The sequence below is a fragment of the Oryzias latipes genome, chromosome 5, assembly GCF_053564925.1.
Source record: "Oryzias latipes strain Hd-rR chromosome 5, Olatipes_Hd-rR_3.1".
Classification (NCBI taxonomy): domain Eukaryota; kingdom Metazoa; phylum Chordata; class Actinopteri; order Beloniformes; family Adrianichthyidae; genus Oryzias; species Oryzias latipes.
In genome coordinates, this window is record NC_136241.1 from 25,575,071 (window position 1) to 25,587,764 (window position 12,694).

At 39.4% G+C, this 12,694-nt stretch overlaps 1 protein-coding gene across 5 annotated transcripts in view; it reads left to right on the forward strand.

The window, feature by feature from the left end:
* Positions 1 to 12,694, forward strand: part of cntn4 (contactin 4) — a 277,378-nt gene that overhangs the window by 194,312 nt on the left and 70,372 nt on the right. For all 5 annotated transcript variants that reach the window (XM_078947538.1, XM_078947537.1, XM_023955100.2 and 2 more), the window contains 2 exons: positions 973 to 1,157; positions 12,541 to 12,680. In XM_078947538.1, the coding sequence (XP_078803664.1) occupies positions 973 to 1,157; positions 12,541 to 12,680 (325 nt within the window). The remainder of the gene's footprint in view (positions 1 to 972; positions 1,158 to 12,540; positions 12,681 to 12,694) is intronic.

Below are 12,694 nucleotides of genomic sequence, written 5' to 3' on the forward strand. Positions count from 1 at the left end.
CTGTCATACTGTGCCTTTTCCGTGAAAATGCTGCCATCGCCACATACTCAATAGTTAGCACACACTTACTTTTCCACCCAGCGAAAATGAAGTATAGGTAGAGTGAACAACCCCCCCCAACCACCACCACCACCACCACCACCAAGACACGATGACATCACAGCGGGCAAAATCAATGGGGCCAAAATTTCTAACGTGCCGCAAAAAAAATATTTTCCAGTCCACTTACGAAACCAAGACACACGTGTCTGGGATATCCAAAGAATTATTGTAATATATATATTATGGGATGGCTATCAGACTTGTGGCTTGGTGTCCATTTTGTGGCAAAGTGGTAAAATTGGCAATTTTCATATTTTCCCACAATATGGAAAACAAAATCTTTCATTCGAGTGATCTTCATGAAATTTCACACGCAGAACACAACCGAAGCTTCTTTGACCTCGAGAAGAGGCTGCCATTGGTGGGTCTGAAAATGTGTTGATTTTTAACGGTGTTAGCGTAGCTCGCTCGTTCCCCTGTTGTTTGCCCATTTTTTAATGGAATATAGTTAAAATGAAATAAGCTGACATAGCATGCGTGGCTAACAAAAAAGCCTCCGTTGCCATGGAAATCTAAAAATGTACTTTTGCAGATCCTTCTGAAAATTACAAACACCTGTTAGCCAACCCCAGAAGACCAAAAAGTAAAATAGTTGCTATGGGGATGAAACCAACAGAAAAGCTGCCATTTAAAAAAAAAAAGTGTTTTTATATTTTTAGGAAATTTGTCCCATGTGTCTCTGATCAGGGTGGTAGAGGCAAAAAGGGGGAGAGAAGGGGGTGTAACAGCCACTCAAGCCAGTGAGTGCAGGTCAGGTGGGGGCGGGTAGCACCTGCTGGCCAGGCAACATGGTTCGCAGCTTTACAGTTTTTTGTGGATGAAAGAAAGTGAATTATTTCCCCCCTTTTTTTTCCTTATTTCCTCTCCCAGCCCTGCGCCTTCTATAACCTGGAGAAGGGAAGACGGCGCCCCCTTCCCCCGGAAAGTGGACACCAGGAAGACCAACGGCGTCCTGGAAATCCCCTATTTCCAGCAGGACGACGTGGGCACGTACGAGTGTGTGGCGGAGAACTCCAGGGGGATGAACAAAGTGAAGGGGAAGCTCTCTTTCTATGGTAGGCGAAAGCCGTCATGCGTGAAGATTTGACCAATCTCGCGGCACATCTGTCAAAGCCACTCAGACTGAACGGGGGACGAGGAGGCAGGAAGGACGGCTCTCGTGTGGCGCACGGGAGGCGGGAAAGCTCGATTTTAACGGCGCATCCGAATGATTAAAGGCTGTCAGCCATGATGCCTTTAATATTTTGATCCAGATTAAAGGAATGATGCGGATGAGGCTGAGCCCCTTGCATATGACCTTGTTGGGGAGCCTTGTGTTGGGTTCCACCAGATGGCACCGTGATTGACATCCAACTTGACTGGAGATCAAAGCTGTTAAATGTGCTATTCATAGCTCAGTGGCAGAAATGTCAGGGGTATAATCTGCTCAGCTGCATGTAAATCTGTGGGAAGGGGTTAAGGTTATTGATGGGGGGAACAAATTTCAACTTTTTTCAAAAATGCAGAAAAAGGAACATTATTATGTAAAATTATTCCAAAAAAACTTAAATTAGGTATAAAGAGTAATTTATTCATTTTTTCCTCAAAAAATCCAAACTTTGTCACTCTGTCTGCATGAAAAAGAGGTAAAGTTGGCACAAACCTGCTGATTGGTTACTATATTTTCTTGTAAAGACGATTACTTTATTTTCAAAGATACTGTAAAGACTGAATATGCTGAGTAGCTTCACAAAAAGGCTTAATTTGAACCTGGAAAGGCATTAAGGGTCAGTTTTTTACTGGTAGAATCACGCTTGATTCAGATATGGCATCAGATAGAGCACCGAAATCTAAATAAAACCTGCTGGGCAGTGACCTTAAAGGCCTAAAGTGGAACCCCCCCTTTTTTCCTGAAGTGATGCATTCATATTAGTAAGTTAAAAGACAAATAGCCAAAAAAAAACAAATTGTAATTGTTTGGTCAGTTTTTTTATGTGTTCGTAGTGTTTAAGAAATGTTGGTTAACCATTAAATTTTAGTGTCAAATTACATCTTAAAAGAATTGTTTACTGCATTTTCGACCGTAAAGTGTTTCATATATTTGACGTCAGGATTCGTGTGAATCACATAAATGGTTAAATAGTCAAGCTGCATACTCACTGGGACTGTGAGGCGTTCAAAAACGCACCTTTAAGACTCGCGGTCGTAGAATTCCGGCAGAACACAAACCATAATTATTTATTTCTTCTCCATCTTTGCTTTTAAAACGGTTACTTCCAGAAGTACATCACTCCCAAAAACTGACTTAAAAACATGTAAAGCAATGAGTGAACTCGAGAATTTTTAAATGCGGAGGCCCAAAACGCGCCCATACGCACATTTATATAGAATTTTCAGTGGAAGTGGTCGTTAAAATGCAGGAGGTATAAAAGACAACAATACAAATGGCAAAAATAGAGTTTACAAGTTATTTTAAAAAAGCTAATTGTAAAAAAAAATTACAATAAATGTAATACTTGCTTAACTAATGTTAGGTAAAAGAGAAAAACATAAATTAAATATGATATAATTATCAATGGTTTAGATGTCTATTTTTTTATTTTGTTTGCAAAAAGAATTGAAACTAGCAAAAATCTACGTTAGAAAAACTCAAAGAAACGTTTTCACTTCATCTTTAGAAATAATACAAAGACTACAAATGTGTTCAAATGCCAAAAAATTAGCACCTGCATGACTGCAAAAACAAGCAACAAAATATTTTTTCTTCTTGCAAGTTAAAAAGTCCCTTCCCTTCAAAAAGTTACCTAAACCAAAAAAATCAAACTGGGGGGTTGAAAACTAGCTAGTATTTGGACATCAGAGCCGTTTAACAGCATAGACAATGATTGAATACCAAAAGTAGATATAATTCCATCAGGTTACATAGCAGGAAATCCTAAATTAGAACTAACCATTTTATATGAACAGCGTGAAACCAAAACCCAGACGCTTTCTTCTCTGTCTTTGATTTTTTTTTCCTTTGTTAATCCGCAGCTTTTTGTGTGGTTGGAGCTGAGACGGAGATAAAGCAAGGAAGGATAATATTATGTCATTTATCTGCCTCCCTTCGCGAGCGCTGCTTCTACAGAAGGAATCCTCGCTTTTTTCAGAAACTCCCGTGTTAGGCGGAGTGTTGCAGACAGAGTTCAAGCTCTGCGATCTTTCATTTTTCAAATGACTCCACGCTGCAGCTGTGACCTTCAGTCATATAGAATAAAAGGCTCCGTTTATATTTATGCGTCTTGCGGTCTCCTGGATATTTCCTGGCTGTTTCAGTTCATTATCTCGTATTGAACAATCCGTAGATTTCCCCACACACCATCTCCAGAGCCTTGTTCTTTATGTTTTTTCCCCGCTCCGGAGCATGCTGTGTCAGCTGTCACAAATAACTCGTTCTGGGCTTTAAACATTTTGCCTGGATGCTCGAAGAGCCACGCTGGGACCCGCCGAGGCCTTATTTGTCCTTCCTTCTCGTTTTTTGACATCTTCTGTCATTCTCTCTCATCGCTCCCCTGCAGGCAGGTGATAAAAATCAGTAATCTTGCTCTGAACTCCCTTTGAATTAAGCCGTCGAGGCCTTCGTCAGCAGTGTAAGCCAATGGGGGTGATCGATAAGGTTGTCTCTTGTACACCTAAGCACGCCGCAGAGGAAAGAGAGCAGCACTTTGGGGCAAAATAGGGAGGAGGAAAAGTCCTACTTTACGGCGCTGCTGAGGCAATTCAGAAAACATTGACAGTTTTTTTGTTTTTTAATGCCAATGTCAATTTCCTAGGCAATAAAGTGGAATTCACACCTAACTTTAGTGGCTGGCTGCATTTAAACAGTTTTTGATCTCTGCAAACGAGAGAAATATTAGAGTGTAAGGCTTTTAGCTTCTTCATTGTTCATCTTCGCACGCCACCTGCCTGTGTATGGAGCAGGCACAAAAAAATCAAATTACCGTATTTTCCGGACTATAAGTCGCCCTTTTTTTCATAGTTTGGCAAGGGGTGCGACTTATACTCCGCAGCGACTTATATTAGAAATAAATTGAAATAAATACATTGTTAACCCTCCTGTTATGTTCATTTGTGAGGAACAGAGATGATGTTCCTGGGTCAATTTGATGTATGAGGTATGTTGAGTGTTAAGAGTATGTTAAGTGACTCAGAGAATCGGCAAACTTTTTTTTACAGTAAGATCTTGAAGGCTAACAACATGATATTCTATTTTCCAATGATTTCATAGATTCAGAAATGCAATAAAAATGACAACTGTTTCTACAAATACAGGATGAAAAGAGAGCATTAGTTGGCCAATGATGCTTCATGAAAAGAATAAATAAATAGGTTTGAGAAAGAATTACAGTGAAATTATGAGATAAACAGTCTGCTATGATTGTGTCATATGAGGTTGTGAAAGTTATTAGTTATTGGTACCAGATTTTGTCAAATAAATTTCCCGTCAAAATGCGACTTATAGTCCAGTGCGACTTATCTGTGTTTTTTTCTACTTTATAATGCATTTTTGGGCTGGTGTGACTTATACTCCGGAGCAACTTATAGTCCGGAAACTAAGGTAAGCCTAATTTAGGTGTAAAATTAGCCAAAACTTCACAATTTCTTTACTTTACATACCGTCTTTTGTGCATTACACAATGCACTAGATTTCATAGTCAGTGAAAGGTCTGTTTTCAAATGTTTGCTTTACAAGACGCATTAGGCGAGATAAGAGTCAACTATGTCAGTAAGTCAGACTTTTTTTTAACTGTGTTCACAGTAACTCTAAGGCTATGTCCGAATTCCCATCCTAATCCCTAACTACTAAAAAACTATATAGTGCAGGACTATGTAGTGCCCTAGAATTTAAAACCAGTTCGGACACCACGCTCACTACATTTTTTTATTTTTTTTACGGCGAATATGAAATCATCGGTTTCACAAAGGTAAAATCTAATTAATATGAGCGTCTTGCGATCATCATTTATGATATAAATTGTTCCAGCGCAATGCCTTGTGGTCTATATTCGCCAATCTAAAGAGAATCTACACACGCTGTTTTTTTTGCAGAGATTTTTGGGAAATTTCTGGGACACTCGATTTTGGAAATGTAGATTCGGACAGCACTACAAAATGGCGAACGGACTATATAATGTGTTATGTCCTGAGTAAGGAAGAAATTCAAACATAGCCTTGAATTTGTTTGTTACGCTATGTGTTAGCCATGTTAGAATGTGCATCAGCATATTCATAACACCCGTTATTGCAAATGCGCTACACGTTAGCCACGTTAGCGTATTTTGCAATAACTGGCACGCTTGTTTGCAGCTTGTTAGAAGAACAGACTGATGGCGCTAAAACAAACGTTACTGTGACTAAGCTAACCCCAATCAAATTAGTAAGACGTAGTAACACCATATAGCATAATGCAGAACCGCTACACATTAGCCGCTTTAGCGTTTTTCGGGTAAAACCCAAACTTTTTGCAAGACATGAATAAACAGACTTATACAGCTAAAAAAAATGTTTCTGTGACTACGCTAACTCTTAAAATTGTGAAAATACACAGCCTGACATTGTTACACATCAGCTGAGTTAGCAAATTTACAATAACACCCAACCTTGTTTACAACTCGTAAGAAAAAAACTAAAACAGACTGACAACTGATTGAGCTCCATGACACTTCTTAGAAGGTTCGACATCAGGAAGCATAACCAGAAAAAATCTACCTATAAGGTGCTTCTGATTATAAGGCGCACTGTTGTATTTAGAAAAAAACTTTAGTCTTTTAAGTGCGCCTCAAAGAGGAAACCACAATGTTTTAGCACATTTATCCTGGAGGGGGGGCTTTCTTTGTCCTTCTGGGAAATCCAAAAGCAAAAAGCTCAGAATTTGAATTAGATCACATTTAAAGGAAAATTTACAATAATAAAAAACCAAAATAACCTAAGTTGTACTGTTAACTAGCAAACAAGAGGCAGCATTAGCCTGTTGAAAATAGCATTTGCTTAGCACTCCTTATTTGGCAATGTTGGCTACTATTAGCAAACCGCAACTTATTGTGTGTTTGTGTCTTTAAGTCACACAAAGAAAGCCACTTCCCGCACAAGTGCTGCTTCTACAGAGGGAATACATTGATTCTAAATAAACTCCCACAAAAGGCCCGTTTTGAGGAGGCATTAGCGTGCTAACGCTAGCATTAGCTACTGTCTTTGGCCGTTAGTGGTTTAGCTGAGCAGAAACCTGCTCAGAAGCAGTCCGTGCTGTTTCCTGTCATGCATGTTCAGGCTAAAAACAGGCTCGCTACCGCTAATGTTTGAACTCCATTCCAGCAGCTGCTTGTAGAAGATTAGCATGACTGCTAGCATTGTAGCAGAGCTGGTATTTTATGTTTGAGGGAGGATTTTTAGTGTTTTTATTTTGGGTGCACATAAAGAGCGATTCTGCAGCACACCGTCGAGCCCTCTCTGTGTTTTGTGTCCAAAGCGCTGATTAGAGGGAGGAACTCTGCCCTGCCTACGCTTTTATGATCACAAGTGTTTTCCTCTTTACTGAACAGAGTGGTTATTGCCGATTTGTGATGGGAAAATGGCTGAAAGGCTAAATCTGCTTTGACGGGCAGGTAAAAGGTTGTTAGTTTAAGCAAGCATTCAGCGTTCGGGAGATATAAAAGCTCAGCTGCTGGTCTGGTCCGCCCTTAAAATAAAAGTCTTAGAGTGCAGGGAAAGAGCAAAAAAAACCCTCTTGAATCAAACATCTAACATCAAACATCTTGACCTTATTTATTTATTTAAACTTTTTTCTTTCATTAAAATAAACTGTTTATATATTTAGTTTTTTATTTATTTACTCAGTTCTTTCCCTAGATTAAAAACCAAAAAAGCCACATCTGGTCTGCTTGAAAGCTTGGAAATGTTACTTTTTTTTTTTGTGTGCAAATAAACTGTGATTTTCTCAGAGTGCTGAGAGCAGCAGGGGAAAAATATCTGCCATAAGCGCAAATCTGGCACAAAATGTGTAAAACGTCATGTTGGTAAACCTGCTGCTGTGAAGAGATGGAGGCACTTAAGAACACACAATAGTCAGAGGACAAGTGGGAATCGCCAGTTTTCCCTTTTAATGTCTTGTTCCCCGTTCCATTCGGGGCTCGTTCACACCCCTTCACATGATTGACTCTTGGAAGGGCTTTATTTTTTTGGCTGTTTGGCCCAATTCCGTCTTTAGTTTCATACGTGTGAGAGCAAAGCAAATAAAGGTGTGAAATTTATCACCATTTCCACCCATTTGGACAAAGTTCTCTCTACTCTCCCAGCATGAAAGCTACTCAACTACATGCCAGGAAAAGAGTGATATGGAATTGATTTTAAATAACATTAAATACTCCAAACCTTTTTGGCTGTAAATGTCTCTGTTGTGACATACAAAGGAAAAGGAAAGTGCATTTTTGACATAGTCATACTTTATGACTCTGTGAAGCAACTTCTATGTAGATTATTATCAGTTTAAAGACCGACTCCATCATATTTTGATCGTAGAAGTGTTCCTAGTGGTCTTTTGATTTGAAATGGTTTATTTTAAGCAATCAAATAAGTATAATACAAAAAAACAAAACAATCATCAGTTATACATTCATACAATGACGTATCAAACTTAGGATATGTAGACACATTAATAAATATTGCTTGAAAGGGAGTGGAAGGAAGTGAATTTATAAAATCCCACCCCTGTTATACCGTAACCATTTTATTACATGATTTATCAATATCCGGTTCCTAGCTTTTATCAGACAGAATTAAGAATCCTGAAATATCAATAAAGCACATGAGAAAGATGAATTACTTAATTATTATGTAAAAATAACTATTTTAGAAATCAACATGGCAAATGCAGATCAGTTTTTCAAAATAAATGCATGTTATGTTACTCATAAAAGTCATTTATATGATTAATAAAAATAAAACTATATCAGTAAAATAGACAAAACACTGTTTCCAAAATTTTCTTAGCAAAATTTGATCAAGTATCAAAAGTTAAAATACGTGCAAAATTATGTTACATTAAGAAAAATCATGAATCAATTTTTCAATTTTTGGAACAAGTGAAGTAATATCATTAGAAAATCAATTTAACAATTTTCATTAATTGATTAATCATTTATTTTATTATTTTTATTTTATTTTTTATAATAAGGTAATGCTGTAAAGTCAAATAAAAAATGGTCTATATTCTGTCCAATGACCAAGGTTGGTATTCCTTCTTCTGCTGATTAACAGCCGGTATTCTGGGTTTAAACAGAGTTTATAGTTCTCTTCGATGTTATGTCTGCAGACATTAGATTGAGGTCCATATCCTTCTTCAGCTGATATCAGCAGTGCTGAAAGTTGAGGTCAAGTTGTCTGCAGGTCAGAACTCTGCTGTAAATCAGGTCACTTCAGACTTTTGGAGAAAGTGATTAATCCAGGCGCCATATTTCTCGAAATTATTTGACTATTTGACTCTTTGATTTATTGGTTCAGACGTCTGTGATCAAACACTTCTCAAAGTCCTTCATGGTGTTCACCACCAGAACCTTGGACCAGTCCAGTGGACCGAGTGGTTTGACGTAAATCCTGCAGCTTTCAACCCAAGTGTTCTCAATCTGCTTATGCTTCCTGAGAAGCCAGCTGGCATGTTTGGCGATTTCAGCATTCCTTCTGGTCAAATGGTCGTTTAGATAAACACCAGAACCCCTCAGATTCCTCCATTGATTCATCAGAGCTAGCTTGTGTTTTTGATTCACAAACCTGATGAGGATCGATGGTTTATCCGTCTCCTTTCTCCTGGGGAGCGGGTGCCAGGTCTCGATGGTATTTAGATCCAGGGAAATCCCTTTAGACGTGAGAAATGATACCACTTGGTGTTCCAAAGACTCTCCCTCACTCCCAGATTCAGAAGAACTGCTAGCAATGCTAGCGCTATTGGCATTAGCAACGCTAACTCCAGCTACATTTAGCATTGCCTGAGGTTTGACCGGTATTCCAGGGAAAATGACATTATTTTTCCTTAGTTGTTGTTCCACATCGTCCAGTTTTTCTCCAGAATGTCACCCCGGTTATCTTTTTGCTCGTTTTGAGCTCGGAATCCTCGTAAGTCTTCCATTAGCTCCATGTGAGGAGTTAGCTTAGCGGTCACTAGCTTTGATATCTTCAAAAAGCTTTTTAAGGTCTTCGTAGTCCTGGTTTTTCTTAGGGGCCATTGTCAGCTCTCTTTTTTTTTGAGAAAATCAATTTTTAAGTCACTTGAAGATAATTGTTGAGCCGCCGTGAGCCACACGCATCCGTGCTGTTGTTTAATGATTAATCTGCTGTTTTTAGCCCAAATCACCATACCTGTGTCATTTTCTAGGACATAGTTTCTGCAGAGTAGCAGTTGTTTATTTTAAATTCACCTCTGAATTGGGTGGGACTGTTGGTGGGAAGTAAACCTATGGTCATTTACCATCATTCCTTTATTTACTTTATTTACACACTCTCCCACTAGCTTATATCCCACACTCATTTTCTGTGACACAAAGTTGACCTTTTTTAAAGGGCCTTTTTCTACTCCTAATTTACCACAGTTTAAATCAGGGGTTTTTAAAGTGCGGCCCAGGCCCAATGCCGGCCCTCTGGAAGACTTTTCGTGGCCCTCAATAAAAGAGAGCCAGAGCAGGTTCCTTTGAGGGAAAACGTTGTGTTGGCGAGAAGAAAAGGCGCTTTCAAGCTAAGTGGACAGTTTTGTCATACCTCATGGGCTGGATAAAGTCATGTGCTTTATTTGTAAGCATGTAAATGCAATGCTCAAATAATTCAAAATAAATTGTCACTGTGTTACAAATCATAAAAGCTATGACAAATTTACCGGCAAGGAGCGCAACGATAAACTTCAAGAAAACAATGAGGCTCTGCTGCACAGCAGATGTTTACAAAAGTGGCCAAATCCAGTGAAGCTGTGACAGAAGCTAGCTACGTTGTGGCTTTGGAAATGGCCCGGCGTAGCAAGCCCTTCAGTGACGGGGAAAAACAATGTATGCTGAAAGTAGCTGACATTGTTTGTCCAGAGCAAAAGAAAGTCTGTCAAATGATACAATTACTAGACAAGTAGAAGATCTGGGCAGCAACCTCCGAATTATAGGGCTCATCAAGCGAGACAAGAGTCAGAGAAAAGTCAGTCACACTATTGCCACAGAAGCTACCATATTCATAATAACCTAGCTGTAACTCCCTACCCTTGTTTTAACTCATAAAAACATGATATTGCTAAAACAAATGTGACCGTGACTACCCTAACTCGTAACCTTGTTGGTAACACGTTTATACAAACACTATCATTGCTACACATTGGCAACATCAAAAACATTAGCCACGTTAGCATTTTCACTATACCTGTGACCCCTAACCTTATTTGCTACACATGAAAAAAACAAACTAATACCGCTAAAATAAACGTTATTGTTACTAAGATAACTTCCAATCTTGTTAGTAGCACTCGTTAGTAACACTTGTTTGTAACACAAAAAAAACACAGTCCGACACTGCTATATGTTAGCCACATTAGAAATATTAGCCGCGTTAGCGTATTCACAATGCCTGTAACTTCCAAGCTTGTTTGCAACTCATAAAAATAGAAACTGATACCACTAAAAGAAACGATACTGTGAAACTTATTAGCAGGAAATAAAAAAAAATCCCTTCTACGTGTTAGCTGGCTTAACATATTCACAATAACATCCAACTTGCAAGCAGCAGATTTACTATTTATGCGGCTCTGAAGCTCAAAACATATACATTGTCTATAAAAGCCTTCCTTTGGTTGATGTGATAAGCCGCGGAAGCCAAAGAGAGAGGTTTGTTTCGCTACCCTTTTATTTCCACGTCTTCCTGCAGATTTACAGCTGCATTATCTTAGGGTGATTTTACTGATAAGAGGGGGGGGGGTTTAAATCCCATCTTTTCTTCGGCTTTAGCTGCTTGACATCGGGCCTGATTGTTTGCACTCCGGGCTCGCCGCAGCCTGAGATGGGCTGCCTGCTTTCATTTGGCGAGCCTCGTCCGAGGGTTGAGGCAGCAGGTGAAGTGACAGACTGAGGCTGCTTGGCAGTGAAAGCGCGGTACAAAAAGTTCAGTTTTTTGCCAATTTCAAAAGATACAGCCAGGCTTCTGTGAACTCTTTGCAAACTATGAGATGCAGATCTACAAAGAAATCTGTTTTGAACTAGACATCTGCAACCCCCAACGCTCATTCATCACCCCTCTTTGTTTTGGCCTTTTGCTTGTGGAGGAACCACACATTCTCTACAGCAAAGTCTGGAAGATTTGTAGCTACTGGAATTCTTTGTGTTTCCCTTCCCGAACATTGTTCGGCGAGAGCTAATTAGTGCAAGATGTTAGTGAAAAAGCCTCCACTAAAGGTCAGTCCTTGAGAGTGACATTACTTAAGGTTTTTAGATTGGAAACGTACAGCCGTGGTCGTCTTCCTTGTTCCGCCGCTGGCCGCGTGTGATATGGGACGGCTGAGGGTTTGACCTACACATCAAGGGGAATGTGGAGGGCGCCTCACATCAAGGTCTCTGTAGATCTGGTTTTATGTACCTCTTTCTCAGGGTTTGATCATTTACTTGACTTGACTTACTCAAATGACAGAAGGAGGATCAATTCCATTCCTGTGTAATTATACCATCATTTACAAAGGTTTCATTAAATGTGGTCCTGTTGTGGGACCGTTGATGGAGCTATCATTTTTCCCTTTAAAAAACACCTGACATTAAACTTTCAGAGATGTGTGCTGAACCTGACTTTGAAAACGTGTCTCTAAAAAGTCCCTCAAACTGTTTTGTATGATCTTCTTTTCTGTGATGCCTGTATGATGTTTTGATCTACTCACAAAAATTCAACTACTGCTTTAGCCGCAACTGCTATTATAGGTGGATACAGGCTGTCCGTGAACGTGAAATGGGCAAACCTTTCACGATGCACGCAGGTCACACACAGGTCTCAACCCCATAGAAAATCTTTGGAGGGAGTTTGTGAAGACTTACAGAAAACATTTGACTGCTGTCATCGCCAACAAAGGGTATATAACCAATTATTGAGTTGAACTTTTGTTATTGACCAAATACTTATTTTCCACCACACTTTACAAATAAATTCTTTAAAATTCAGTGTGATTTTCTGGATCTTTGTTCCCATTTAGTGTCTCATAGTTGAGGTACACCTATGATGGAAATGACAGGCTTACCTCATCTTTTTAAGAGGGAGAATTTACACAATTGGTAGCTGACTAAATGCTTTTTTTGCCCCACTGTAAGTATACACCATAAACCATCTGAAAGTTGAATTACAAGAACTAAATAGATCAAATTTACCTGACATTGACTGAAGTGCCAACAGTCTCACTCATTGTGCCTCCCATTGTTTCTCCAGCGCCTCCTCATCTCATCGAGAAGCCCCAAGACGTCCAGAAGCTCATAGACGACTCACTGGTGTGGGAATGCAAAGCTACCGGGAAGCCCAAGCCTTCCTATAGGTGGATGAAGAACGGAGAGAACCTGGAGTCCACGGAGGTGAATCTGCTGCA